This window comes from Poecilia formosa, unplaced genomic scaffold (genome assembly GCF_000485575.1).
Source record: "Poecilia formosa unplaced genomic scaffold, Poecilia_formosa-5.1.2 Scaffold462, whole genome shotgun sequence".
NCBI lineage: Eukaryota > Metazoa > Chordata > Actinopteri > Cyprinodontiformes > Poeciliidae > Poecilia > Poecilia formosa.
The window spans coordinates 332444-360058 of record NW_006800401.1 but is presented as its reverse complement, the minus strand read 5'-3'; the positions used below and the strand labels follow the sequence as shown (position 1 = coordinate 360058).

Sequence of the window (27615 nt, the reverse complement as noted above, 5' to 3'; positions counted from 1 at the left end):
TATATATATATATATATATATGGTCAAATCTGTATTTATATGGATTTTCTCGTACATATATAGTAAAATTCTGGCACCCACCCTGTTGATATTTTTCCCATAAATTAGGGATGTCATCAGTGCACCTGATGCTACATTGACATGTAGAACCACTTTGCTACAAAAATAGAAGTCTACATCAGCTGTAAAAATGTAACCTTAAAGATGTGATGCAAAACAGGACTGCTATTTTAATAGTTGTTGTTTTTTTTAAACAGCGTCACCCAAAAAACAGCCCTTTTTTTCTCCCCACGCATTCACTATGGGGTAGAAGTTTACTGTTGAGTCCATTTCTAAGAACAAACTACACTGTTTTCAAGAACTAAAACCTGTAAAACACAATCAATGTTTTACAATCCTGCTGTTTTACGTGTCTGTGGAAAGTCATGGAAATTGCTAAAAGATGATGCACTTTCAGTCTCTTTCCTCAGTTTCAGCATTCATACAGAGCATTGTGTATGTGTGTGAAGGTGCAGGTGTGTGTGTTGACAGCAACAACTTAACATAGGAGAGGAAACAGTGACGCTGATAACTGAAAGTACATGGAAGCTTACAAAACAACGAATGCTCTGCACCGGCAAGGTACAAATCACAACGATTGGCCAACAAAATATGACAGTATAAAACATATGCAGGTTTATTGTTGTTTTGAGGACTTAATCGTATTTCCCAGCTGAAAACGTTTTGGTAATTTAGCGTGTTTTCACACCTGATAGTTTGGTACACTAGGTTCAATTGGGGACCAGAGTTGCATTTGTTACATTTTCAGCTGACGCAGTTCACTTTGACACAGCACTGTGTTAAACAAACTAAACCCTATTAAAAACCTGTGCCCCCCTTGCCTGTGGTTGACGGAAGGAAACGATACAAAAACCTCTGAAGACACTGAGCAACTTCCTTCTTCACAAAATATAAATAAAAATGGAGTGGTGTGAGATTTTAGAGGTTTTAGGATTTCACATTTTTATCTTCTGCAAAAAGATAAAAAGCCTCTCGCATTTGTGTTGGTTGCATTTACCCAGAATGCCCTGCGTTGTAGTCCACTTCCTTGTTAACTGCTTTTGGAGCAGTTAACAATCCGCTTGAATACATCAGACCTGAACTAGAGTTCGCTTTAACCAATCAGAGACCTGGGTTTTTAGGCGGACCAGAGTTCACTTTTCTGGCCCATGTTGGAGTTTGATTACGTGTTCACATCTTCCTAGCCAGGCCACTGCCTTCCTACAGTGCCCTGCTCAATTCGGCTGGATTTTACCTTCTCAAATGAACAGAACCTTCTAGGCTTACGAACCAGAGTCTGATGAAAGTGGACTAAAAAGGTTTTATACAAACCTTTTTGTATAAAAAGGTTTCAAACAAATTCACCCTAAAACTAAAGGTTTCGCATAGATTTTTGGGTCTTGCCCTCATGCAGATTCACCACAGATTTTAAACCAGATTTAATAGGCCAAATAAGGTGTGCAAACTATAGTGCAGTTTTTTAAGCAGTGCACATAAAAATTGCATGTGATGAAATAAAAAAGAAATTGCTGCACAAAATGTGATCATGGACCTCCCTGTGGATACTTCTGAAATGATCACAGATTAGCAATGAATAGCATGAATTGAGTTTCGTCAAGCACTACCAATAAATATCATTTATTAATATTTGTGACCTGAAGTGGCTACTTTGGCCCTAGCATGAACACTGATCAAAATCCCAGCCAGAATCACACCAGAGGCCTGTTGATGGCTACATGTAGTCTAACCAATTGTTAACTGGAATACATGGAGAAATTTGATCAATTCAAACATGTGCAACAAATTCTTGTTTTTTACAAACTCTTTGATATTCATCTTAGTAAAAGGTACGGCTCCAAATTAATGACCTTCATCTCTGCTGCGAGTACATTTAAACTTCCAGGGACAGTGGGCATTTAAACAAAATTTGTTGACAGTAACTAAAAACTGTCAACAAAAAACAACTTGCTTACATGTTTGAAACATCATCGCACTCAATTAGCTTTCACACTTACTTCTAAAAACTGTGTTATGACTCATCCCTCCAGTGTAGTCGATATATATTAATAACGTGGCTGTGGTTAAGGTGAAGAGTCAACGAACCAGTTATGAGAGTTGCTCCTTCTGTGTCAGTTGCATTGAATGCAGCACCTAAAGCGGATATATGCACCTTCCTAAGCAGGTGAGATGCAAACTTCAATTTTTTGTATCGCCTGTTGATTGTTAAACTCTATAGTAAAAGGTTTTTGAGTGGTCGACCGCGTTTGGAGGGGAAAAAGTAGGCAAGCAGATAGCTAAGATTTCTTACTGCTGACGGGAAAACAGTAAGAAACAGTTTGTGCTGTCTGACTGTTGAGCACATAGTGGAAATTAGAGGTGGGTGATATGGACTGAAGATTTTAAACGCATATTTCACTGTTCTATTGTGATAATAAGTGACAATAAAAACAATTTATTACTTCTTTTCACAGAAAGTAGCATTGTATCACTAAATTGCTCACAGTAACTGCTTTTCATCCTGTTTTCTAATGTATTGATAAGTAAGGACATCGTCTTTGAACAAACAGTGGAAAAAAATGCTAAAACTAACAATCTGGACAGTTCTTCATACACTGAAATGTATCATAAAATAATAAATCAAAATTTTTATGTAAAAGATTTATCACAATAAATGATCAACAATATTAATGAGAATATTTTGAAGATTTTTTTTCTTGACAGCTTGTGTTAATCTATTGAAGCTAAAAATGCTTCAATAGATTTTTATTTTTTTGGAAATGAAAATGAATTTTAAAAGTAATATTCTGACATAAATGCCTCAAATCATGTTTCCAAACATTTCAAACAGTTATAAATTGTCTCTACATACAGTTCAAGTACTGCATGTTGACTTTTGAACACAAACATGTTTTTTTAGTAACCACATGCCAAACCTGACCTGAAATACACACCGGATCTATTAACCCAAGCAGTGCAGGAGCACAAAGAAATAAGCGACTGTTTGGCTTCAGTCAGGTGTAACAAGGTGAAAAATACTGAATGAAATTAAAATAATACTTAGAAAACCTTGGTTTGGTAATGGCAGCCCCAGGTTGCCTCCTGTATGGAGAAACTGGTTGTGTTTATTGTGACGTACTCCTCGAAACCGTTCTCAGATCTTTTACATTCTGTCGGCTCCTTCGATGAACTTTACTTTTCATGGTTCATTGGAAAACAGTACATGCTACTCTTAGGTCTTTGCAAGAGGGCAACTAATATTTTTGACACCGTCAAAAATTTCATGAGGAGCACCTGCTGGTGGCTGATGAAAGGTGAAATGATTCCTCCAACTTTTATATTCTGGACTCCACAGTGCCAACAGGAAGATTAGAAAGTTTATAATACAACGAGGGGTGAAAGTAGGGGGTACGGTAGGGTGCTGCGTACCCCTAAAAGATTTAGCGGGGGGTACGCAGTACCTGCAAGAGAAGGGAGCGGCTGTCTGCTCTAAAAAATCAATGGGTTCACTGTGCAGCCATGAGTGCACACACTAATCAGCTGTGACTGATTAGTTTTTCAAGAACAATCTAAAACACGACTTAATCACTTAATAAATAACTTTTTTCCCATTTCTTATTGTTTCTGAACTGTTCGTGCTTTGCTAGAGCAGTGGCGGAATCCTGCCGCCAACATTTAATCCTGTTTTTCTAAATGTTCTCATGTCACATATTCAGGTCGTGCAGGCTTAAAAGCTGTACCAGAGATCTGCTAAAGGAAACACTGGCAGGAAACAGAGAAAAATATGGCCACTCCTTTTCTGTTCATCCTGCTCCATCTGCTTTCAACCTCCGCTGATGATTGCATGGGCCCTCCCCATAACAGTCAGTGCTTTCTTTCACTTGAACTGTGCTGAGTAAATTAAAAAGTTTATATTTTGCTTGATCTCATCTTCTTTGTCCTAGGTCTCACTTGCTACAATGATTACAGTCATAATATCAGCTGCACATGGAAAAGCTCACATCATAAGAATGATGCCTGCTCAATATATGCTGAACTGCCCAGAAAAAAGTATTTATTTAAATATAGATATAAATATAGAGCCATATATGTTTTTATACCACATTCTAACTAATTATTAAAAACACAAGAAAACAAAAAAAAGCTCCATGATTCTCCCTCTTATTTTTTTTACTCAGTTGTGCTTTCTGTAAGCTGCAGCCTTTTGATGACACCAGACCAGACTTGAAGTGCTCATTGATTTTTAATGGAACCGAACTGGTGAGTATTAAAGTACTATTTATACTACAAAACATTTAACATCTCTGTACATTACCGTGCTGTTGAATATTGTTCTAATATCTAGAGAGCTAAAGACTTTTTAATTTGTCATGTGACAAACTGTTTTGTCCAACAATCACCTTATGTTAAAGGGCTCATGATAAACATTTTTAATTTTATTATTTTAAATATTCCCACATTTATTCTATAAATCTTTTATGAACTCAGAAGGTACAGTTAAGCTCAAAATTATTCATACTAGATCTGGATGTAAAACAATTTCCATTCAACCAAAAAGGTTTGTTTCTTTATTTACAGAAAAAGAGACAGAGTATCAATTTGGGAAAAAAAATTAACAATTAAGGCATTGTTGGCTTTACAGGAATTACACCCTTCTTGTAAATTTTCAGTTTCAATTCGATCCAGTGTTAGTAAATGTAAGGATTATGTTAAACCCAAATCTGCCAGGGGTATTAACAAATTTGTGATCGACTGTAATATATGGTAATTATCATAAATTGAGAAATAATCTTACTGGACATTTTCTTAGTCTTTGAGTACATACTCTATTCAAACATTTCTTTGTTAACACAGTTACAACTATTTTCTCCTAATTTCTTCAGTTCAGTTGAATGTAAAAATGCATACATTTCTCCATGAAGGAGCTAAATTACTAAGATAAAGAACTTAAGAAGCTTTGCACATTTATGAAAATATATATTTAAGAATCAACAATATTAACAGTTTAAGTGTAATCTAGCTATGAGTGCTACTTAGGAATTAAATAAAAATTATAGTAATCACACACATGTACTTGCTAATGATTAATCAACCCCAAACACAAAGGATATAAAGATTATGAAAACTAATTAATACTTAAAGAAAAGTTTCTAGAAATGGGAAAGAATATCGACAATCATTTATGGATAAATGATTCTGTGTTTTTTCTCTGTCTCTTTTAGCTTCTTACATGCTCGCATACACACATTCACATGTATGGTTAAGAAAAGAGAGCGTTCCTTTAGGCTGAGGCTTAGAAAAGGAACCAAGAACTGTTGTCCAGGGCCATTTTCTGTGTTTCTCATAAGGAAGCATGGTGATGTAATGGTAAACTATAAACCCTCTTGTTCCAAAACAATGTTAGCACTTATTTGACTTTACTAAACTGGACTGACAATTTTAACTCAGTTTTTATGGAGTTTTATGGAGTTTTTATGGAGTCCAGAACAATAATCTATTAGCTTATGTGTGTGTATGACTGTTTCTATCTCCTCCTGCCAACTGAGAGGGCTAACCTGTTTAAGATCCATTGACGTGGATGGATGAAAACATTACATGTTATTTCTCTTATTTATGAGAAAGTGTGATAATCGATTAAAACAGATAAAATCAATAAAAAGTTGAGCTGACATTTTAAGATTAATGAGAACAAAAAAGTGGTACAAATGTAGCCTAAGGGCTTCTCTTGTGTTTGTTTTTCTTTTCTTAAAATTACCAATTTTCTTTCAGTTCCAAAGCTTTACCAAATTGTCCATGAATTTGAGCTGCTTCCCTTCAAAACAAAGTGAAATAATTTTTTACCAGCCAGCATGTCACAGTAAGTAGGAACCATCAACTTTACCATCTTGTCGCATTACCTGGTGAGCATTTTACATTTTATGATCTTGCAGTAAAGGTGAATCCCCCTCCAAAGCCTGAAGTCAACTTTACCATGGTTTCCTGGTTCTCCCAAGTTCCAAAGCCTATAAACATTAAATATTACCTATACAATACAGAGCTACAGTGGAAACGAAAGGGACACGGATGGAGCGTGAGTAGAAAATAATAAAGGATTTATCCATGATGTGTGGTAAACAACCTTTTAAAAAATCCTGCCGTGAGCAACTTTCATAAAAAGAAATGTACATAAAATACCGTATTTTTTAGACTATAAGCCGCTACTTTTTTGCTTTGAACCATGAGGCTTGTAGCACGGTGTGGATTTTTCTTCAACCACCAGGGGGCTCTTTAGCAGGAAGTGAATCATTGGAAGTCAAAATTGGAAATCAAAGAATAAAGCGCTAATTTTCATTTAGAAAATTAGCTGCTAGCATGTGCTAGCCTGCTGCCAGCACATGCTACCAGCAGGCAAGATGGAGAAATTTCTTCAAACTCATATCCCCTCATCATGGAAACCACACAAAGAAGTTCATATGATGCTGTTTTTAAGTTGAGGGCTAAAGATCTGGTAGAACAGGAGGGAAATAGAGCCGCTGCACGTAAGCTCGGCATGAACAAATCCATTGTTCGGCATTGGAGACGGAGGGCTGCGTCCTTAATAAATCCAGCAGGTTTATTAAGAACGCAGCCCTCTGCTGCGCCCTTGTTAAAACTGAGAGCGGCTTATAGCCCAGTGCGGCATATATAAGTATGTTTCCAGTTTTTTAAGGAAAAAAATAAAAAAAACTTTGTAGATGCTGCTTATAGTAAGGTGCGCTCTATAGTCCGGAAAATACTGTACATATTTTCTTAAACTTTCCGTGTAATGTGAGACAGATGATGTATGAAAAATGGAGCTCCTCTGCCTATTGCCACTGCAGCTGTGTCAATACAAAAACAAATGCAGAAACAAATTACCATAGGAGCAAAACGGGTTATCCACCATTCTTGGTGCTAATGAGACTTAGCATCCACAGCAGGCTCCACCATGTGAGTGGAGCCTGCCGTGGAGCCGCGTAGCAGAGAGCAAGAGGGAGGAGCAACGCGTTCACGAGCAAATTTGACACTCCCAAGTCCCTCCTCCTGACTGATTGGTTGTTTCTGACTAAGAGCAGTGTATTTCTGCATATGGCAGTAGCACCACAGGGAAGAAGCAGATCATCTGTCTCAATCTACACTGTCAGGACATAGTGAAAGTCTTAAACATGTGAAAAACATTTTTATAATCTACTGCATCTTTGACTGATGTTAAATGTCTATTAATATCTGTCCCTATAGGAACTACAAACCAAAACGAGTGTATGTAAATGGGAATGTACGGCGCAGCTGGATGAAGACTTGCTTCTAGAAGGCAAGACATATGACGCCCGCGTTCGTGTGTTGGCCAATTATGACTTTGGCTTGGCTGGGGCGAGTTGGAGTGATTGGAGCCCCACTGTGTCTTGGGTGCCCAGACCAAGATCAGGTAAAAAATAAATAAATAAATAAATAAAATAAAAATTAGGCCACCTTAAATGAAGCCAGCGGGATTAGTTGGGCAAATTCATTTGGTGTCAAGGCTGTCCAAATACAGCTCCCCTTTGTTTGTCCTGTCACCATGGAGATATGTTTTCTGAGATTGTGTTGTGTATCAGAGAAATCTAACAATAAATCCTAAACATAAAACTCAAAAAGATGTCGCAGAAGAACTCACACCATCAGGACTTGTTCTTCTTTGTGTGTTTCAGGAGAGGATGTGGTTGATCTGAACTGGGCTATTTTGAGCCTAGCAGTGTTTGGTTTGTTGCTGTTGCCCGGTGTGTTCATCGCAAAGCGCAAGAATGCCTGGTAAGTAACAAAAATAAATAAATAAATTCAAATATATTAGACAAATTATCACAGACCTGTATAGCTTTATTGTGTGCTTAGTTCCAGGATCTACATACTGAAGAAGATTACAGGTCCACCTCTGCCTGATCCTACAAAGTCAACACAATTCCAGGCAATGTTTTGGTTTTCTTTTCTTTTTCTACTTCGCTTTTTAGCAACAAACATGTGATAGGCTAAATTTAATGCTAACAATCACATAAACAAAAAGACTAACTGGAAATGTGCAAAATCACATTTGAAAATAATATGATTTCTTAATTTCTCATATATGAATGTTACACATTTTAAAAACATTTTAATACAATAATGTGAGAAACACAATGGAAGACCAAAAAGACTTAAGGTGATCTATTATATTATGTTATTATAGAATAGTTGTATGAGCTATACAAAGCATGTTCATTACCTCTTTTCAGAATGAGCCTCTTGTTACTTTAAATCCAACTAAACTGCTGCAGGCCATGCCCCCAACTCAACGTTTAGCTGAATCATGCTAACTTAAGGATTTTTCTTGGTTTTAGGTCAAAAACCTGACTGGTTTTTAACATTTCTTCCGTCTTCTCTTGCTTACCCACTCTCATATTTCTTTCCACAGACCTGGTTGGATCCGTACGTCACCAGTGATTTATATCAGTCCTTCTTAAAATCAGCAGACATCGTCTGTGTTGAAGAAACATCCGCCGTGGACGACGTCACACCCTGCATGCCGGACATAAAAATGATGCCAGAGTTCAACGAATACGAGTCCAGTTGTTCCAGCTTCTCCAACCACAGTTACTCTGGGTTTTGTAATCCTCCTGTGTTCCCTCTCACTGCTGGGAGTCCGATGCCCCATGCTGTCGAAGCCTCCTACAAGAACGTTCCTGGTCCCAAAGCTGAGAAAAATAAAAACCAGGACAGTGATGTTGCGAGAAGAGAAGCGGAAATGGTTATGGCACTTCTGATGGGTGGAATTAACCATGAGGCAGTGGTGATTTCTGACTACAAAAGTGTTCAGAAACTCGAGACCGAACTCCACAGTTTCCATAGTGTGGACTCAAGCATGACCAGTTATGAAGAAGTCAGTCAGGAAAGCATGGAGGCAGACAGCATCAATATGGTTGAGGGGACCCCATGGGTGCAAGAAAACCAGGAAATAAATAACGAAGGGAACGAGACAAAATCAAATATTCAGAAGTTGTTTGAAGGCAGTGAGAGCATCTTGGGCAAAATCACCGTTGTTTCAGATTACAAACAAATTCCGACGATCCGGGCCGAGAATACAGAGTTCCTCCGGCTCCACAGCGCAGATTCGGGCATGGACAGTTATGAGGAAGTCAGTCAGGAGAGCATGGAGGAAGACAGCATTCATATGATGGAAGGACATGATGATGGGTCACTGAGCAAGGAGCGGAAGGAGAGTGAAATTCAGAAATTGTTTGGAGGCATTTTCTGTCAAAATCCTCCTCAGGGTTTTTCAGATTACAAACAAGTCCCAACATTCCAGGCTGAAAGCCTTGAGCTTCCCTGGGCTTCCTGCCTGGATTCAGGCGTTAACAAAGTAAACTAGGAGAGTCTGGAGGACATCTTATCATCATGGAGGAGGATGATAAGACCGCCGAAGGTACTCGCTTTTATTTCCTCCTTTTCCCTCCCCCTGCTTTGGCAAACTCCTTGATATTTTTGTCACAACAGCCCTTGTATATATTATATCTCAATCAAAGCTGGGTTCTGTTTTGCCACCACTGCAAATGAAACAGATTATGTCAGGTAGCGTTGCGCACCAGTCCCATGACAAAGATTACATACCAGTAAGGCAGGGACAGAGCAAAGAATGGGAGGCTTAAGTATCTGTCCCATGCAAGGCAAACAACAAGCCATAATGCCCAGCAAAATATGGCAATATAAAACATACGCAGTTAGTCACTGGTATTATTATTGTTGTGAGGATTTTATCCATTTTCCCAGTGTGGAAACTGTGGAAGTTGTGATACTTCTTGGTGATTTCTGATAGTCCAGTAGACTCGGTTTGATTGGGGGCCAAAGTTACATTTGTTGCATTTTCAGCAGGTATGGTTCACTTTGATGCAGCACTGTGTCAAACGAACTAAGCCATTTGAAAAACCTCTTGCCCCTCCCCATCACCTATGGTGGCGCTGCACCAAGGACCACTGAAGGAAACTACACATAAACCTCTGAAGAAGACGTAAGCACAACTTCCAAAACGTACAGACAAATGGAAGGTGCCAGATGTCAACGGCTGTAGGATTTCTCTTTTGTCCTTGGCAAAAGATCATGAGCCATTTCTGCCACTAGCGCTGGACTCACAGGTTTGTTTTTGTTGTATTTACCCAGAATGCCCTGCACCATAGTCTGCTTCCTGCTTTTGGAGTGGTCTCCAGTCCACTTGACGTTCAGATATGTATTCAAGCCCCAACAGAGTTCCAGAGTTCACGGATCAGAGTTCGCTTTTTTTAGTCCGCATTACAGTTAGCCTGCACATTCACACCTCTCCAAACAAACCAGACTTTCCAGGCTAACGAGCCAGAGTTTGTAATCTGCATTCATTCAGATTACATGAATGAATGCATGTAATCTGACTTTTTTTTTCTTTACCCCTGCTCTTTCTCATTAAAAGTAAAAAAAAAAACAAAAAAAAAAAAACAACAACAAAAAAACAGTAAGCAGTGGCAGTTTTTGCATGTATGCCACCCTGGGCAGCATGTTTGCAAGAGTTAGGCCTCTTGCTAACAGCAAACAGAATGCCACAGGTTGACTTGTACTCCGCCTATTGTGGGCTGACTGCCATACTGCCTGAAAATTAATCAAAGCCCAGGATATCCTCTCAGACGTGGGCTGTGCTGAACGATGTTCAGCTCAGCCAGGCAACCCGCCTCCTCTTGCGTCACCGACAAACAGGATGCAGATCAACACAGGGGGCTGAACAGCACACCACAAATCATATGTCAAGTATTGACTGACTACTTGTGCAGAAGATTGAGTAATCACATGTGCAAAAGGCTATGCAATTTACTTAGGAAGTTCTAAATTGTAAACATTGTTCTTAAGTTTTTCATTGTTCTAATACTTCCCTGAGCAACCGCTAATGTTTACCCTTGTCAAAAACTGCCACTGAATATAAGTGAGCCTTGTGAGAGCTTATAATGCATTTATTATACAAAAATGTACTGTCAATACTATATCCAGTGTTATAAAAAGTTGTTTATCTTTATTTCTAAGAAAATAATGGGTCGATTGTATGCTAGATCCTAAATCCAGACCATTTTTATTGATAATTTCCTCAAATGTTGCTTAAGAGTTGTTTTTTAAAAGATTTGGCTGCTCTAGTAACATGAGTGGCACAAATGCATACATCCCAAATTTAAAGCTAGTTGATGATAAAGGAATATAAAGTATTTGAAGCTGCAGACTTAAATGTAAGAAATCCTTGTCTGTCTTCTGTTTTAAGACATGTACAGTAGCATTTAATTTGATGTTTTTTCTCAGAACAAAACAAGGACTTGTGAAGTTTAGATCTGTGGGGCTAAGGTGAACTTTGAACTTCAAAGCAGCTTGGATGGGTGATGCGTGTTGATTTGTGATGGAGGGTGGATGGTCTTAGAAAAGTAAATTGCCAAAAGTGTTAAGTAGCAATAAATGCTCTACTATTAAATCATAATGCATGACCTACAGTACAGTCAGGTGTTTTACAAATTATTTTCTATTACTTCATTATCAATAGTGCAGGGATTAATGTTTTTGTAGTTTGTCTTTAAATAAGATTTTATTTTTTGTTTATACTTCCATAAATCTCTCAAGTTTATGGGATTTTTACAATATATTGAATGTATTTTATTCTTTTTATTGGTGTTCTTTGTATTGCCTATCCTATCAAGTAAAAACATAAACAAATGTAATGCACTGTAAGAAGTTTAATCCCAATAAAATAAGTTTTGCATCTTCTCTAGATATACCGCTGTGTGTTTGGCTTTGGGGTTGACATGAACTGCAGAAGCAACCTTCACCATGCCTTGATCCCAACAGACTTACCTGTGCAGGGGGGTGTTGACTGGTTACCTTACTGTTGCCAGGCAATGCCATTAGTGCAACTGCGATGCACCTGACTCTCGCTCCTGTTGCTGTATGTGAATGATGCCAAACGCTGTGTGGGAATAAAACAAAGCCTTTCTGAGCTTTGCGGATGCCAGCCCTGCCTGACATCAACGTCCGAATTCAACCGATCTCTGGAAACCTTTGGACTTACAAACACAACAGGAGCTGCAGCGGAAAACAGCAGCTTTTACTGTTTGCAAGCTGAAAACTATTAATAAGAGTCTTAAGGTTGAACAATTGCGAGCCCTCCAGGAGGCTACAATGTCTACTCGGGCAACAAGTTACTTGGAGTGATTCAATGGCACTCGGGTGCGGCTCGAAGGAGTCCGTCTCTTGTGACCAGGAGGTTACACCTGCCACTCTGAGCAATGAGGTCAGTAATGCTGAAACCCCGAAAAAGAAAACTTTAACGCGCCGTCTAACATGCAGTTTTTATTGCCTCATATTTCATAACGGACGTCCTTGTTTATGGAAACAGAAACTTCTGCTGTGGTTTTAAGTGTAAATTGAAATCTAAGGACATGAGAAATGGGCTTTCACATGGCTTTAGTTTCATGCTAACTTTCAGGTTCCTGTACTCAAAACCCCTTCCTGTTATGTGTTCTTCAGCCACACTCGAGTTCAGGGGTTTTAAAACCGTCTTGTACACGATTTCACAGAAGCCTAGAAAGGGGAACTCCTTCATATATGCAATAAAGTATGGTTCAACTTAATGGAAAAAATTTGCACGTATAAAAAGGCAGGTTGACGTGTAGCTGCCACTCATGAGTCAGAGTCGGGTTTTGGTATTACTCTGAAGATGAGTAAGATAAGAGAAAGAAACCTGTGCTAAATATCAGAGTAGCCACTTAAAACATCTAAAGATTAATAGTCGGTATTACTGCAAAATATTTTAGCATGCATAGTCATGAAAAAAGTTTTTAGAATTAATATGATGACCAGCAAAACCAATAGAAACTTTGAAAATACTAAGTTATACATGCAAATATTCAGTTTCTAGTATAAGTTTTTCTACATTTTTGTACGAAATTTTTTACCTTTATAACAGTAACATTTTAATTTCTGTTGTTTGTTTTTTTAATAGTATTTGAGCTTAATGTCTTTTTTGGTGTTTTTGTCAAAAATCCCTTTTTTTATAGAGAGCCAGAAAAGAAGAAGCATTGCAAACAAGTTCTTAAATATATAGCCACAGCTCCAAAACAATGGTGCTGTAGGGATGATCGACATTAAAATCAAGATTTAACTTGTGGAAAGTTGCAAAGAAGCATGGGAGAAAAAAAAAATCAGTGCAGAGATATTCAAAGACATTCCTTAAACAGCGTTTCCCAACCCTGGTCCTCAAAGCACACTGACCTGCATGTTTTAGATGTTCCCCTGCTTCAACACACCCCATTCAGAAGATTGCAATTAAGCAAAACCCTGTTAACCAGCCATCAATTGAATTCATTTGTGCTGAAGCACAAAAAATGGCTTCAGTCAACAAACAAGGAAGAACAATGTTGCTTCCTATCCAAAGCAATGATGATACCCAATTGTTAAAAATGTTCCTCATATGACCCAAACTAAAGGAAGACATGCGACAGACTAGCGACCTGTCCAGGGTGAAACCTGCCTCTCGCCCAAAACGTTCACTGGAGATAGACCCAGTACCCTTGCCCCGCCGGGACAAGGGTGTACAGAAAATGGATGGATGGATGAAGGAAGACAAAAGTTTGACTTTAGTCTTTACTGTAAGCCAAAGCTTGTTGCAGACAAACTCTGTGTTCAGATTCAAGGATTTTGGCAAAAAGCAGAAAGTTTGGAACATCCCACAGATTTATGGATTTATAAAATTTACTGGGTTTCATTCTGCACTTCTCTCAAAAGATAAAACATCATTATTTATTCATGGTGAGGAAATTAAATGATGTTTTTATAAATATGCATATTCTTTTCATTTTCTGTTTTTATAAGAGAGTGAGATCCAAAAATATGTTTTTTAGAAAATTATTATTATTATTATTATTATTATTATTATTTTCTACATATCTCTGTTTAAGCAAATAAGTGTTGATGAATTTAACCAAAGCAGTTTCTAATTTAAACAGATCAAAAGTGTCAATTGAACATTCCTCATGTTCAAACAACATGAGGAACGGGAAAGAAAATATCACAAAATCACATCTTTTCTTAACCAAGGGAATTATTGAACATGACTTTGAACTTGTAGCGTCTCAGATTTACTTGCTTTCTGAAGTCAGATTGTTATTGTTATCTCTCAAAAATGTTACCCAGAGGAATAAAATAGCAGCTACCTTACTGTAAAGATTACGTTTGGCAACAATCTACAGGGAAACCACCTGAGATCTGAATTTCCCCCTGATTAACCAAGACGTAACACAAACAAAACATGTTTTATATTATCTAAATTTATGTTTAGATATCATAGTAAATTTATATTGGGGGGCACACATACTGTCATTTTTGTTTTGTTTTGTTCTAAGCCAGGTAGGAGCTGCTACACAAAATGAAGAACTACATATAAAGACGACACGCACCTCCAAGTGCTTGCTTGCCTCCCTCGTCTTCCTTTTCGTCTTCCTTATAGCGGTCGCAGCCACACTGGCCTGGTACTTCCTGGGTGAGCGATTCTTTCTCAGAGTGGAATTATTCCTCTTTGGCCAAGCAAATACTTTCGAATGTCTGAAATCCAAAAAAAAAAAAAAAAAAAAAAAAAAACAGAAATCTCCTCAGCAGTAAATTTTTTTGGGTCAGATAGTCATCTTAAACCTGGTGATGTACTGACTTCCCATGAATTCACCAAGTGTGGGGATGAAGGCAGGGGTTAAGCATGGCTGTGGTCAAGACAAAAGTAGCACTGTTGTTTGCTTATAAACATTGTTGCTATATTTAGTGACTGTCCAGACGCCTATAGTGACTCTTTATGAAAAACAAAACAAGTGACAAATCTAGGGAGTTTTTCCTGTGTTGATTGAGACTTTTAGCTTTACTGTGTGACATAAAGTGTAAGTCGTTGAATGAAGGCTTGTGAATCATTTGGTCTCTCTGCCGTTACACCAACATAAGAAAGGAAGTTCCTCTGAGATCTTTATCATTGTATGAATTTAAGGTGAAAAACTGTCTTATTCTGAAGCTCCTTAGGCCACCATCCACCTATACTGCCTTTTCAATCAGCTGTAAGGCAAGTGGTTAGACTATAATAATATAGACCTTCTGTTAGATATTATTCAGTAAAACATTTGAGACAATTTTTACATTTTGTTTTCCCAGTGAAAGTTGGGGTTTTGACCTGATGTCACATAAGTATGAACAATTTAACATGTGCCAACAACTTATTGTCCATATGTACGGATTAAATTCTAATGTGTTTTGTTCTTTATATGTGACAGAATACAGTGTTTGGACGTTAGAGCCTCGTGTCCAGCAGCAGTACACGGCTTACTTGACCATCGTCAACAGGAACTTCTCAGCAGATCTGGCCTCTCACAATAACCCAACGTTTAAGACTGAAGCAAAATATGTACAGAACACGGTGAGCAGGAAACACGCTTTTCTTTCAATACTGGTTCACACTAATACATACAGTACCGGCTCTGAGATTCACTGACGCACAAAATGCACTTCCTGCCTTCAGAATAAAAGCACAGCAATGTTCTCTGTTTACTTTCACTTATCAGTAGCTGCGTTTCCATTAACCATAAAATTGCGCAAATTGAAATTACAAAAATAAATTTGCTAAATGGAAACATGCCGACTTAAAGAAAAACAAAACAAGTTTTTCAATTAAACAAAAAAAATGTGCTAGGATGAGGTGTTTTATCAGCCTATCGACATAATGTATTTTGCAAATCTGCAATGGAAACACTTTTTACGAATCACACAAGTCACATGATCAAAAGCCAGATGTTACTACTGGCGAAACGTTGAAGAGGACAACAGGAAGAAATAGCATTCCATTTCTTATTTAATGGCAACATCGCAACTGTGAAATTGTGTTTTTCCGGATATTAGTAGAATAGAGATGAAGATCTTTGCACTTTTGTGATGGAAACACAGTTAGTCACACTAAAATGTGAAAATGAAATCACACCAATTCAAAAAAACAGGATTAAATAAAGGCTGCTGAATGTTAAATAATGTGTTTTTTTTATCTTTTAGTTAAAGAAGATCATGAAAGCCTCATCTCTTTCCAGATACTTTAACTACACCACTGTCTTTGCATTTGGGTATGTGGACCTCTGTTTTTCTTGAAGTATTAGAGTAATAAAAGCTGAAACCAAATTGACTGAACTTTACTTCATTTTCATAAAGTATACACCTAAAACCCACCTCCTCTGACAGTGGGTGATGTCTAAGTCAATAGTGAAAAGTGCTTATGAGTTGCAGAGCGGTTAATTTTTATTCATTTATTTCTCTATTATCAATTATGTTAATTTAAGGCTTGTCTGTGTTCCTGCAGGCAAGGCAGTGTGGTGGCTCACTTCTGGATAGTGCTGTCGGTCCCCAGCAGTCACGTAGGAAAAGTCACAGTAAAAGAAGTCGCCAGAAGCCTGGAGGACGGCCTCAGGTGGTACGGAAGGTCACAGCGTGGGGAGACAGCAAACGTCAATGGCTTCCTGTTCCACCTCCCTACCCTGTGTGTTACTGGTGAGACACAGAGTTATGAATGAGATCGTGAAACAGATCGTATTCCTGATATAATTTCAGTTTCATTGGTTTTTTGTTCACCTCCCCACAGAAACCGACTCCAAAGTTGTAGAAGTTTTGACATCTTCGTTTGGTATCACATTTTTCTTTTTTCCATTTCATCATTTTTTTACTTTGTAATTTGTTAATTTTATCATCACTCTGTGGGTGTTTTGTCATATAGCGAGCGTCACTAAGGGCACAAGTAACATGTTTTTAGATCCGTCTTTCTTGTCATTAGGTTGGAATCGATGTGGATTTTTATTTTTAGTGTCATTTTCCCATCGTTTCTAAGATACATTTCATGTTTATCTTTCCATTAAATCTTAAAAATAGAAATAAAATGGTGGTTCTTTAAAAATGACACAAATTTCCAATAATAGACATTTACCTAAAATTATGAGTTGTCCTTTTTCATGAAGTCGTTTGCTGCTTTCAACAAGTTTTCTTTGGATGGCCTGTGAGTAAACATGGCCCTTTGGGTTGTAAATGTTGTAGACTCCTGGATCAGTTAATAAAATCTCCAAAATATATATATATATATGTACTCAAATCTTTAGCTGTAAAGTGAAAAGAGTTCATATACTGAATTAGTATGAATACTTTCACAACGCAGTGAAGATAGATAAATGTTTTTATGACAGATAAAAGAAAAATGTTTTAAGTAAGAGCCAAGCAGCAGGTTGATGTAATTTTAGGCTGATTTAGTGAAAAACCACAAATTAGAACAGAAGACAGAACAGCTGGCAGATTGTCATACCCGCCATGTTTTATGCAGCTGAATATTATCAAGGATTTATAAGTGGTCATTTAGCAGAGGCTTTTAGTCAAAGCAACTCAAAAGAAAAGAAAAGCAAGATTTTGTGCAATTAATTTTGGTGTTAGCGTGTGGTACCAGAAAGACACCGCATGAAACTAATGCAAATATCATGGCACTACGGTAGTCATCCTGCAATAATTCAGTATTCATTTTTCACTATTTAGTTTTCATCTTTTGATGAGCCCTTAAAGGGTAAATGAAGGGTTTCTTCTTATTATTATTCTTTTTATTCTTAACATTAATTGTAAGTTCTGGCTTCTTCGTCCTCAGATTGTTACCGTTACCAGAAGGTGGTGTCCAGCAGCCCCATGGCTCTGCGCGGCCCTGAAACACATCGGCTCTCCTGCTTGTGGCACCTCCAGACCGACCCTGGGTCCCAGCTGGAGCTCCACATGGAGTGGCTGCTCCCCGAGTGCAGAGACCGGCTGGTGGTGTACGACTCCATCACCCCCTCCGATCACCATCTAATTACATCGTAAGTTGTTGGGTTTTTTTCCAACAAATACTACCAACTCGATCGCTTTAAGATCTGAGCTCTATGAAATTCAAAATTCATGACCTCAAAAAGAGAACAATCATGTGGCTACATTTCAGCTTTGTTTTCTACTGAAGGATGTATGGCTGCAGCAGACACGAAGACGTGGTGCGCGTGCTCTCATCCAGTGAGTGGATGACAGTGGTTTGGAAAAAAGGCCTTTACAATTACAAGGACCCATTTTCTTTGTCTGCACAAGCTTGGCCCCAACAGGGTAAGACTGAAGCTGTCTGAAAGAAATACTGTTTATGCAGCTGTGGTGTAGTTTTCAAAAGCAACATATTCTGCTATTATGTTGCAGTCAAAAGCTGTGTTTCCATTACAAACGTGCGAAAAACACTGTCAACATTCCGCTGTCAAAAAAACAAAATTTCAGAATTAGTCTTTCCACTGAATAAGCGATTAAAATCACATCACGAGGAAGTTCCTACACGCAATGTCATTAAAAAAAAACATGACAGCAAGTTTGTTAAGTCCACATTTTCATTAGCAAACCACATGCAGCTGAATTCCTGAATTTCATACTGCAAGGGCAAACGGATTTATAACCCAGATATTTTCTGCTCGGTATTCTCAGACTGCATCTCCTCCATTCAGCTGAAGGAAGTACAGGGGGTGCAGGGGACTCTGCAGACGCCTTTCTTCCCCAGCTTCTACCCTCCGAACACCAACTGTACCTGGACTTTCATCGTCAGAGTCCCTTCCATCTGTACCTCTACAATGTTTCTTTTAAAATGTAGTTACAGCCGGTAAAATAAACCCCATTTCCTGTTTTCTCTCAGATGCCGGGCGCAGCGCTGGGTTTAGCTCTGGAGTTTGAAGGCTATGAGCTTAGCAGAGCCAGCTACAACGAAGCCTGCACCCAGGGTCAGTGGGTCATCCAGAACCGCAGGTATGGTCTTTTACAATTAGTCTGGACAGCCTTCTTTTTCCTCTGTTCAACTAAACCACTGGTTTAAACCACAAACAGAAATCTAATTATAATATGAAGACTTTACAGAATCCTAAGTGATTTAAAATAGAAAAATGTATGTGTATTTTAATGTTAGACAGTCAGTGAAAGAAAAAACAAATGTCTGGCTTCATAAATGTTTCCGTTCCTTTATAAAAAGGTCTATTTCAGTAAAGTCCAGGTGCTGCACCGCTGAAGTTAAAAGGCAGGCTTATGGTTAAGGCCCACTTCTTTGTTTTTCTTCCTCCATTTATACTACACATGCAGGTGGCAGCTAAAAGGCCAGTAGACATTACAAAAAATTATCTGCTAACTATATTTTTCACATTGTGCATCTCAGTTTAGTTGTAATCACATTAAATTATGTCCATGTGTCAAAACATTTACTATATCACAACTTCTTTAAAGCCTGACTGAAATTCCCAACTAAAATACGTTTTTGTAACTACAACTTCAGATATATTTTTTAATAATATTTTTTAAATAATTTACAAGACTCAAATGAGGGAACTTTCAGTTGTCTGAACACAAGGTGGCACTATTGTCTCACTAAAGCATCCTAATACTATCTAGTGACCTTTTTAGGGGGGTTTTTTACCTGCAGGTTTCATATTCTCATCTTTATCTACAGAATATATTTTGATCAGTCAGAGGCAAAAATTTAATCAATCTGTTTGGATAAAAATATATGATTTTCATTTTACATATCGTCTAGCTTAGGTTGTTAAAAACCACTCAGGTATGTGAACATTAACCGCATGACTGTGTGTGTGTGTGTGTGTCTGTACAATGTGTGTTTGTGTATTGTGAATAGAAAATAACTCATAGTCTATGAGTTATTTTCTATCTAATTTTATTGCTGTATGTCCATTTTTGCAACTAGCAAAGGTACTGCAGATGCAAATTAGCTTTTGCTAAAATCTGGTTCAGTGCATCAAATGGCAACATTTATTTTTGAGTTCTACATTATCCTTTTTTATCATTATAAAAGAATTGATGCTGGTTGAATTCTCAGGCTGTGCGGTACCAGAGGTCTGCAGCCGTACTGCGAACGCCTCTCCCTGCTCACGAACTCAACCACCGTCGTTATGACCTCTGAGGTGTCGCTGACCGGGCCGGGCCTTCAGGTTCACTACAGTGTCTTTAACCTTTCCGACCGTAAGTCGTGGATGCAGGAAAGATTCCCGAGAAGAGACCCTTTCTGCAACGTGAGTTTTTGTTCTTGTTTTCTGTGTGTGCAGCTTGTCCAGGTCAGTTCCTGTGCACTGTGAGCGGACTCTGTGTCCCCCTGTGTGATGGAATCAAGGACTGCTCCAATGGACTGGATGAGAGGAACTGTGGTACGAAGTTTAGATTTTAAATTCATAAGTGCATATGTCATCGAGGCTTTTCAACAAGGGAAAACAGTTAGACACCGTCAAATCTATAACTGAAATATTCGACACAGAGGCGACCGTTTTGTTGCCATTTCTAGAGAGCTGGCCCAAGGACCCAGATGCCCTTTAAAAACTCCATATTACAGATCTCAGAAAATTGTGGTGTTTGTAGTGAAGCTTACCAAATTGTTGAATGTATTATTATTACTTACTGATAACTAGTTCATTGATTTATAAATGTCACCAAAGTAAATATCTAAAAAGCAAGTTAAATGTTCAGCTTACCAACTTTATATTTACCTCCATTTTAAATATTATGGGTGTTTTCACACCTGATAATCCGGTAGACTCGGTTCAATTGGGGATCAAAGTTGCAACATTTGATAAATTTTCAGGTGGTGTGGTTCACTTTCACACTGCCATGTGTGAAACGATCCAAACTCTTTCAAAAAACTGTTTCCTGTTTGCCTCGCCTCTGGTGGGGCTGCACCCAAAACCACTGAAGGAAATGACACACGAGCCTCCAAAAATGACACTGAGCGCAACTTCCTGCTTGGCAAAATGTAAACAAAAATAGAGTAGGGTCAGATATTAGCGGTTGGAGCACTTCTCTTTTGTATTTCACAAAAGAGAAATGCTACATTGTTCCCTCTAGCGCTAGCATCACGCATTTGATTTGGTTATAGTTACCCAGAATGCCCTGCACTGTTGTCCTAAATATTTGTCTTCCTAACTAAATAGTTAACTTTAAACCAAATTTTTAGTTTGAAGTTAACTTATATGGAGATAAATATTAATATGGTGAACAAAATATTTATCTTGCTAACTTAATAGTTAGTATCAAGCAAACTATTAAGTTACTTGTACTTATTTACCTTATTTTATAAAGCTAAATAATTAGTTTAATAACTAAATATTTACTTTGGAGCTAAATGATTAACTAGATGATTAACTAAATATGTTTCTTGATAATTAAATATTTGACTTCAATATAAATATTTAGTCTGTTGGCTAAACATTTATTATAGCTAAATAATTACCTTGCTAACTGAATATTTGTAGTTTGAAATGGTCACATTTATAAATGAATGAATAACATGGTTTGAATATGATTTTGAAAAAAAAAAAGTCAATTTTTTTTCTTACAGGCTATGTAACTCAAATAACTGTGCAAACGGCACCTCATACAGTACCAAATGTATTTATTTTAAAAATCTATTTATTTAATTTTTAATCAAAAGTAAAATTTATTGCAATGTTTTATAAGACATGTGCAAAGCGATACTTTGTCATGTGTTTCAGTGTGTGTGGCACAGTACATGTGCCCCGAGGACAGTCAGTGTGTCGACTACTATAAAGTGTGTGACCAACACCCAGACTGCCCTGAAGCCTCCGACGAGATGAACTGCACTGCTGGTAACACTCTGACCTCCAAGACTCACACACAGGCATTAGAAGGAGCATGAAGAAAAGCTCCCTTTCCTTTAATCTTTGCAGTGAAGTAATTCAAAGCAAGCTGCTTGTGTTAATTAGACGTGAAACATTAAGTTACAAAATCTCTCCACGTTAGCTTTCCTGAACAGCGTTGGGTTGTCAGTGTGTGCCTGTTTGTGTGTTCAGGAGTGGAGTGTACAGATATGACCTACGTCTGCGCTGATGGGACGTGCCTGAAGAAGCCGAACCCAGAGTGCGACTCAGTCACCGACTGTCCCGACGCCTCGGATGAGAATCGATGCGGTGAGATCAGACGAAGTTCCATAAACTAATCTGGGTTTTATCATAATTACTATGTGGATATTATCAGGGTAGCACTTTGTTTTGCATGTAGACCAATCAATCATACTCTTACAACTAAATATTATTCATTGTTTTCCTTTTAAAGGGGTAGTATGTAAAAATATATTTTTTTGAGCTTTACATCATGCTATGTTATTCTTTTGTTAAAAACATACCTGGAGTGTTGATTTGATTCTTTCATGCATGTTTGAGAAATCCTTTGATCTCCCTTGGCAACCATTCAGCTGTGCGAAACGCCTGGGTGGACCTAGCTCCGCCTTTCAGAACGAAGCTCCTCCTTGGAACTGCAGTTTCCAAGCTTCCGAAAACTGAAAGTTTGTTTCAGATTTGTGGTTCATAAAAACTGAATGCGTCTTCTCTGTGTTTGATTGTGGTTCTGGGGATGTGGAACAGACCAGAAGCACAAGACCTGAGAGGTCTGGAAGGGTTGATACCATGACAACAGGTCTTTAATGTATGCTGGTGCTAGACAGTTCAGTGATTTATAAACTAACAGAAGTATTTTAAAGTCTATTCTCTAAGCTACATGTAGCCAGTGGAAGAGCTTTAAAACCTTCCACTAGGAAAATATAAGGCTGAACTCTAAATGTTACTGAGTTCATAGTGATGGAGTAACTCCAACCATTTTAGTCGCCACCTTCTGCTCATGAAAACTTTATAACTTGTTTGAGTAAACATTTCCAAATAAGGCTGGCTCCTTCAATATAAATGCTTGAAACCAGCCATAAAGGAAAGGCAGTCAGAGCTTAAAAGCCCCCATGTATTAGAACAATGCAACACTTGGCCTTACCTTGCGGTTTAATAAATAAATCCATCACATTTTGAATTAGGTCGCTGAGATGTTTCTGTTGAGTTATCTGAGGATTTAAGGGTGTGCATCGGTGCAGAAGCATTAATGTCTCTCAAACTTGTTTACATTTTTTCAAGTTAGAACCAAACACCAATCTGTTTTATTAAGACGTGCTGATAGAACCACATAAAGTACACAATTGTGAAGTGGATGAAAAATACAGTTATATTCTACTTTTTGTTATATTAAGTTCTTAAAAGAAGTTCGTAGCTGCGACGAGGCAAAATGTGAAAGGTTTAGAGGGCAGGAATACATTTCAAGGTGTTTTTTCAATGTCTGCCCATGTCCAGAATGTGGCCTGAGACAGTTCTCCACCCGCATCGTCGGGGGCAGTGACGCCTTAGAGGGGGAGTGGCCCTGGCAGACAAGTCTGCAGGTGCGAGGGACCCACATTTGCGGAGGAGCACTGATCTCCAGTCAGTGGGTGGCGTCGGCCGCCCACTGCTTCTACGACGACAGGTGAGTGCCAACAGCAAACAGACAACCCGAAGCGCTTTGTTGTTGCAAATGTCATGTTTTCACTCCCTGCCTACACTTTGAAGGATACCCTTTCATTTCCCTGTTGCCTAAATCAGGATCGTCTCTTTGTTTTCTTTTAAACTCCCTCTGTGTTTGGCTCAAGTGATGGATAAGGATAAGGATGTAGGAGTTAAAACCGTCTCAGAGTGAGTGAGGGAGCGATGTGAGTGAGTGCATTTCTGCTCTTATCTGCACCCGTCTCTCAAAAACAGCTCAACCGGGATGCAGCCCAAAAGAATTACGGCAATGTTTTGCAGGAGGATTAACACTTTTTTAAATTTTCTTGGGAAGGATTAAAAGTTTTTTGAGTTGTACTGTTTAAGTTTGTTTGATTGATATGGATCAAAAATCAGGGTTGAACACAGTGGCACCCCTAAAGGAGGTTCGGTGGGGTATATGGCCCCCAGCTGAAAATCTTGCTCAATCCACTGGACCCTTCCTAGGGAATCATGTTCAGGTCACAGAAAGGAATATAGTCATGTTCTAACAAAGCATAAATGCAAAGCCTAATAAATTAATGAATACATTTATAAAATTAAAAATGTATTAAAGCTGCAGTATGCAAGTTTTATATATAAAAATATGTTCTACTTACTTGTTAAAATTATCATTATGCCATGACAGTATGAGACATATGATAATATAATCTGTGAAAAGGTTGAGCTCATCTGCCTGTGTGTAAGCTGTACTAGTAACTTTTACAAAAATATATTTTTCCATATGTGTTCAAACTGTCACCATGTTGTGACAGTGAAATATGAGACAGATAATCTGTGTAAAGATGAGCCTCCTCCACCACCTCTGCATTATGTTTCCAGTTTCTCTTTCTCTCTACCAAAAACTCGATGAAAAAAGCCTTCTGTCTAATGCTTTGGTCTCAACTAGCCCTTTTTTTTAAACGACAATTTTGTTTACAGAGACTTAATATTTCATTTTATTTGTCATTTCTGTTTAATTTATTTATTTTGGATATATAAAACGTCTTCCGGTTCCAGTGTTAAATGATCGTTAGAAGTTAAATTTAATTATCTTTGAGAATGTGCTCTTGCATTAGTTACTATACGATGTATTATTTGAAAATAGTCTCAAAACAGTAATATAATGTTTTATCGATAACTTCTGTGACGATTTATGGTCCTGGAATATTTATCACCATGACAACAGGCCTTTACCCTCTCTCTGATATTCCCGCTGCAGTGTGTACTCCCCCTCGGTGTGGACGGTGTATCTGGGTAAACTGCTGCTGAACCGCAGCAGCTCCATAGAGGAGGTGGCTCGGGTTCAGCAGATCCACCTCCACCAATACTATGACAGTGAGTCCCACGACTACGACCTGGCCCTGCTGAAGCTGGACCGGCCCGCATACGCACTGCTGACCGGACACGCTCGGCCCGCCTGCCTGCCACCGCCCACCCACCAGCTGGAACCGGGCCTGCTCTGCTGGGTCACCGGCTGGGGAGCGCAGCGGGAGGGAGGTGAGCTGGCCAACAGGTCGGAGGTCTCGGGAAGAAAGCAGAGCGACCCACGAATAGAAGCAAAACCAAAATACTACAGTGTCTGGAAAGATCATTGAATTCAATGTGTATCAGAGCACGCTTGAAGAAAATGTGAGATAATCTTGGAAAAGATTAAAGCTGAAGTAAAACTGGATGGGGTGACACGACAATGACGTAAAACGTACTACTAAATTGAATTAAGAAATGAAGAGACCAATTCTGACATAAAGCCCAGATCCTTGATTTCATTGAGATGCTGCATGGTAGGATGCCAAATTTACTTTTATTTTGCTTGATATCAAGATCGTGAATGTTCTCACAGGGCCGTTAGTGGCAGAATGTATTAATAAAATATGAATAAATAGCTGTCTCTGCATTTAATAAGAACTTAAGATTAAATAACGTTGAACATCTTTCTAAATTACCGCCACAAAATTAGTGATTTTGACTGCGAAAAAGTGAAAATCAAAAATTTTGTGGCACTATTTTGGAAATACTTGCAAGGAATTTTTATGATATTTCCTCTAAAGCAAATATGAGTTTTTGTTACTCGTCACATCGATCACAGACTTTGACTTGACTTCCAGTGAGGCTGAGGAAGACGGGAAGTAGAAATAAGAAATATTGCCGCCTGTAGGTGGGCGCTATGACTTTAACCCATGTCTTTCATGCTTTTTGTGAAAAAAAGGAACTGATAACAGAGTGATCCTGATGTCTGACCTCTGACCCCCTGCAGGCGGAGCCAACAATGTTCTGCAGAAAGTGGACGTTCGCCTGGTCAGCGAGGAAGCCTGCGTTCGCTCTTACGGCTACCTAGTCACTCCCAGAATGCTTTGTGCCGGTTATCGTAGTGGAGGGAAAGACGCCTGTCAGGTACAGACATATAAACATAACATAACACTAAGTGTTTGCTAACCAATCTGCATTGGTTAGCAAAGAAAAACTGCATGTCAGACTACAGGCAGTGAACCACACAACCCCTCTGTTTTTCTGATCAAAGGAACTTTTTTTCCTCTCTGTACATTTTGTTGTTTTGACTAAGTTTTAGTAACATTGGGTGGACAGACACACATCTGTTTGGTGACATGCAGAAATTAGAAACATGTCCACTGCCAACTGAATAAGTAAAAACACTTGATTTAAAACAATGTTCTAAGTGAAACGTTCTCCTTCATATGCAAACACCTTTTACAGATCTTTCCATGTACCCACTTCCCAAAAAGAAAATGGAAATTTGTTCCATGTCTTACTTTTATAGTTGCTTTCTAAATTACTTACAATTCTTTACCAATTGTACAGTTTCATTGTTTTCAAAATCTGTTTGAAATAAATGTATTTTTGCTAAATGACAGAAAACTTACCAAGAATATTTCGTAGAATTTCTTTAGTAATTTTCCTCAAATTCAAACTTTTACACACATTTGGTAAGTATCAGTGATAGCTGTCTTTTAAAATGTATGTTTTGGGTCAAACCTTCTAGGGTTTCTTCCTCAAGCTGGAGTTCTGGCTCATTCCCCCTGAAAGAGCTGGTGGAGCTGTTTGTAGGCCGCCAATCTCACACACGCCTTTTCAGAGATTCCCACAACTTCTCCAAACTGTTGAATTCGAGGAATGTTACAAAAAAACTTTTTTTTTAAATTTAAATATTTCTGCAAAGTTTTCTGGCATTTACCAAACTGAAGCAATTTTAGTAATTCTAACTAAGCTAAAGCAAAAGAAGTCTGGTCTGATTTCACTTCAGACACTAAGAAAAAAAAATATATGTGTGTTGTTACTCAGTTTATGTTATTATCTGGTTTTAACCATACCTCAAAAAACATAAAGATGGTTCTAGGAAGTCTTGACTGAATTAACTTTTCTTACTTTTATTTGCAAAATTTTTTGAAAATTGTGTTGTTTTCTCATTTTCTTAATTTATTATTAAACAGTTATTTGTGTCATTAATAACTATAAAAACTATGACAGCTTTGTTTGTAACTTGACAACATATGACAAGGTTCAAAGGGTATAAATAACTTCGTAAGGTACAAATATATAAAATACATTGTTTCGGTTACGGTGATCTGTCACAAGATACAGGTTGATATGCGTTTATTTTCTACTAACACGAAAGACACCTAGCAGTATTCCATAAATGAAATTCAGCTGCATTACAAATAATAATAAAATTGTATAATAATAATAACTAATTTACCTCTTTAGACAGCATAAAGATTTTTGTATGATATTTCTCCATCTTTAATTCTGTGACTGTCTGTGCCAGGGGGACTCTGGCGGACCCCTGGTCTGCCAGGAGCCGTCAGGGCGCTGGTTCTTGGCCGGAGTGGTGAGCTGGGGCAAAGGCTGCGGCCGCCCAGATTACTATGGCGTCTACACTCGCATCACCAGACTGACCAACTGGATCAAGCAGGTCATCAGCAGCCCGTAAATCACTGGGGATCAGACCCACAGCGGCGATGCATGAGTTTCAACCAATCAGAGAAGTCTCTAGGTAAAATGGTGGAGACTTCTGTTTAAAAGTCAACAAGTAATAAAGCTTATATCATTATTTATTTGGCAGCTTTAAAACTAATTTGGACAATTTTTGTCCCTATTACTTTTAAATCCTGTATTCTGATAAATATATATA

General features: G+C 38.2%; 2 protein-coding genes and 2 long non-coding RNA genes across 5 annotated transcripts in view; 2 read left to right on the top strand and 2 right to left on the bottom strand.

The window, feature by feature from the left end:
- The first annotated feature begins 2147 nt into the window (after positions 1–2147).
- LOC103156075 (uncharacterized) lies at positions 2148–11809 on the top strand. The gene is made up of 10 exons (XM_007577987.1): positions 2148–2221; positions 3753–3899; positions 3981–4086; positions 4215–4296; positions 5806–5893; positions 5967–6106; positions 7273–7459; positions 7722–7821; positions 7903–7975; positions 8459–11809. The coding sequence occupies exons 2-10, from the start codon at positions 3821–3823 to the stop codon at positions 9410–9412; spliced, it is 1809 nt and encodes a 602-aa protein (XP_007578049.1). The 5' UTR covers positions 2148–2221; positions 3753–3820; the 3' UTR covers positions 9413–11809.
- Positions 11806–16525, bottom strand: LOC103156070 (uncharacterized). Its single transcript, XR_478111.2, has 3 exons — positions 16437–16525; positions 14493–14637; positions 11806–12004 (listed from the first exon to the last, which is right to left on the bottom strand). It is a non-coding gene; the product is annotated as an uncharacterized LOC103156070 (long non-coding RNA).
- tmprss6 (transmembrane serine protease 6) lies at positions 12012–27609 on the top strand. Of its 2 annotated transcripts, XM_007577983.2 has the most exons (18): positions 12012–12328; positions 14443–14575; positions 15345–15487; positions 16114–16181; positions 16415–16602; positions 16694–16735; positions 17732–17936; positions 18074–18210; positions 18574–18686; positions 18779–18888; positions 19964–20106; positions 20190–20288; positions 21627–21740; positions 21945–22061; positions 23262–23430; positions 24688–24965; positions 25723–25859; positions 27250–27609. In XM_007577983.2, the coding sequence occupies exons 1-18, from the start codon at positions 12254–12256 to the stop codon at positions 27412–27414; spliced, it is 2436 nt and encodes an 811-aa protein (XP_007578045.1). In that variant the 5' UTR covers positions 12012–12253; the 3' UTR covers positions 27415–27609. The 2 variants fall into 2 exon arrangements, with proteins under 2 accessions (XP_007578045.1, XP_016519517.1); XM_016664031.1 differs by lacking the exon at positions 16694–16735.
- The window catches only part of LOC103156073 (uncharacterized), a 20232-nt gene continuing 9134 nt past the window's right edge, over positions 16518–27615 (bottom strand). The window contains exon 4 of the long non-coding RNA XR_478112.2: positions 16518–16599. This is a non-coding gene — a long non-coding RNA (uncharacterized LOC103156073). The remainder of the gene's footprint in view (positions 16600–27615) is intronic.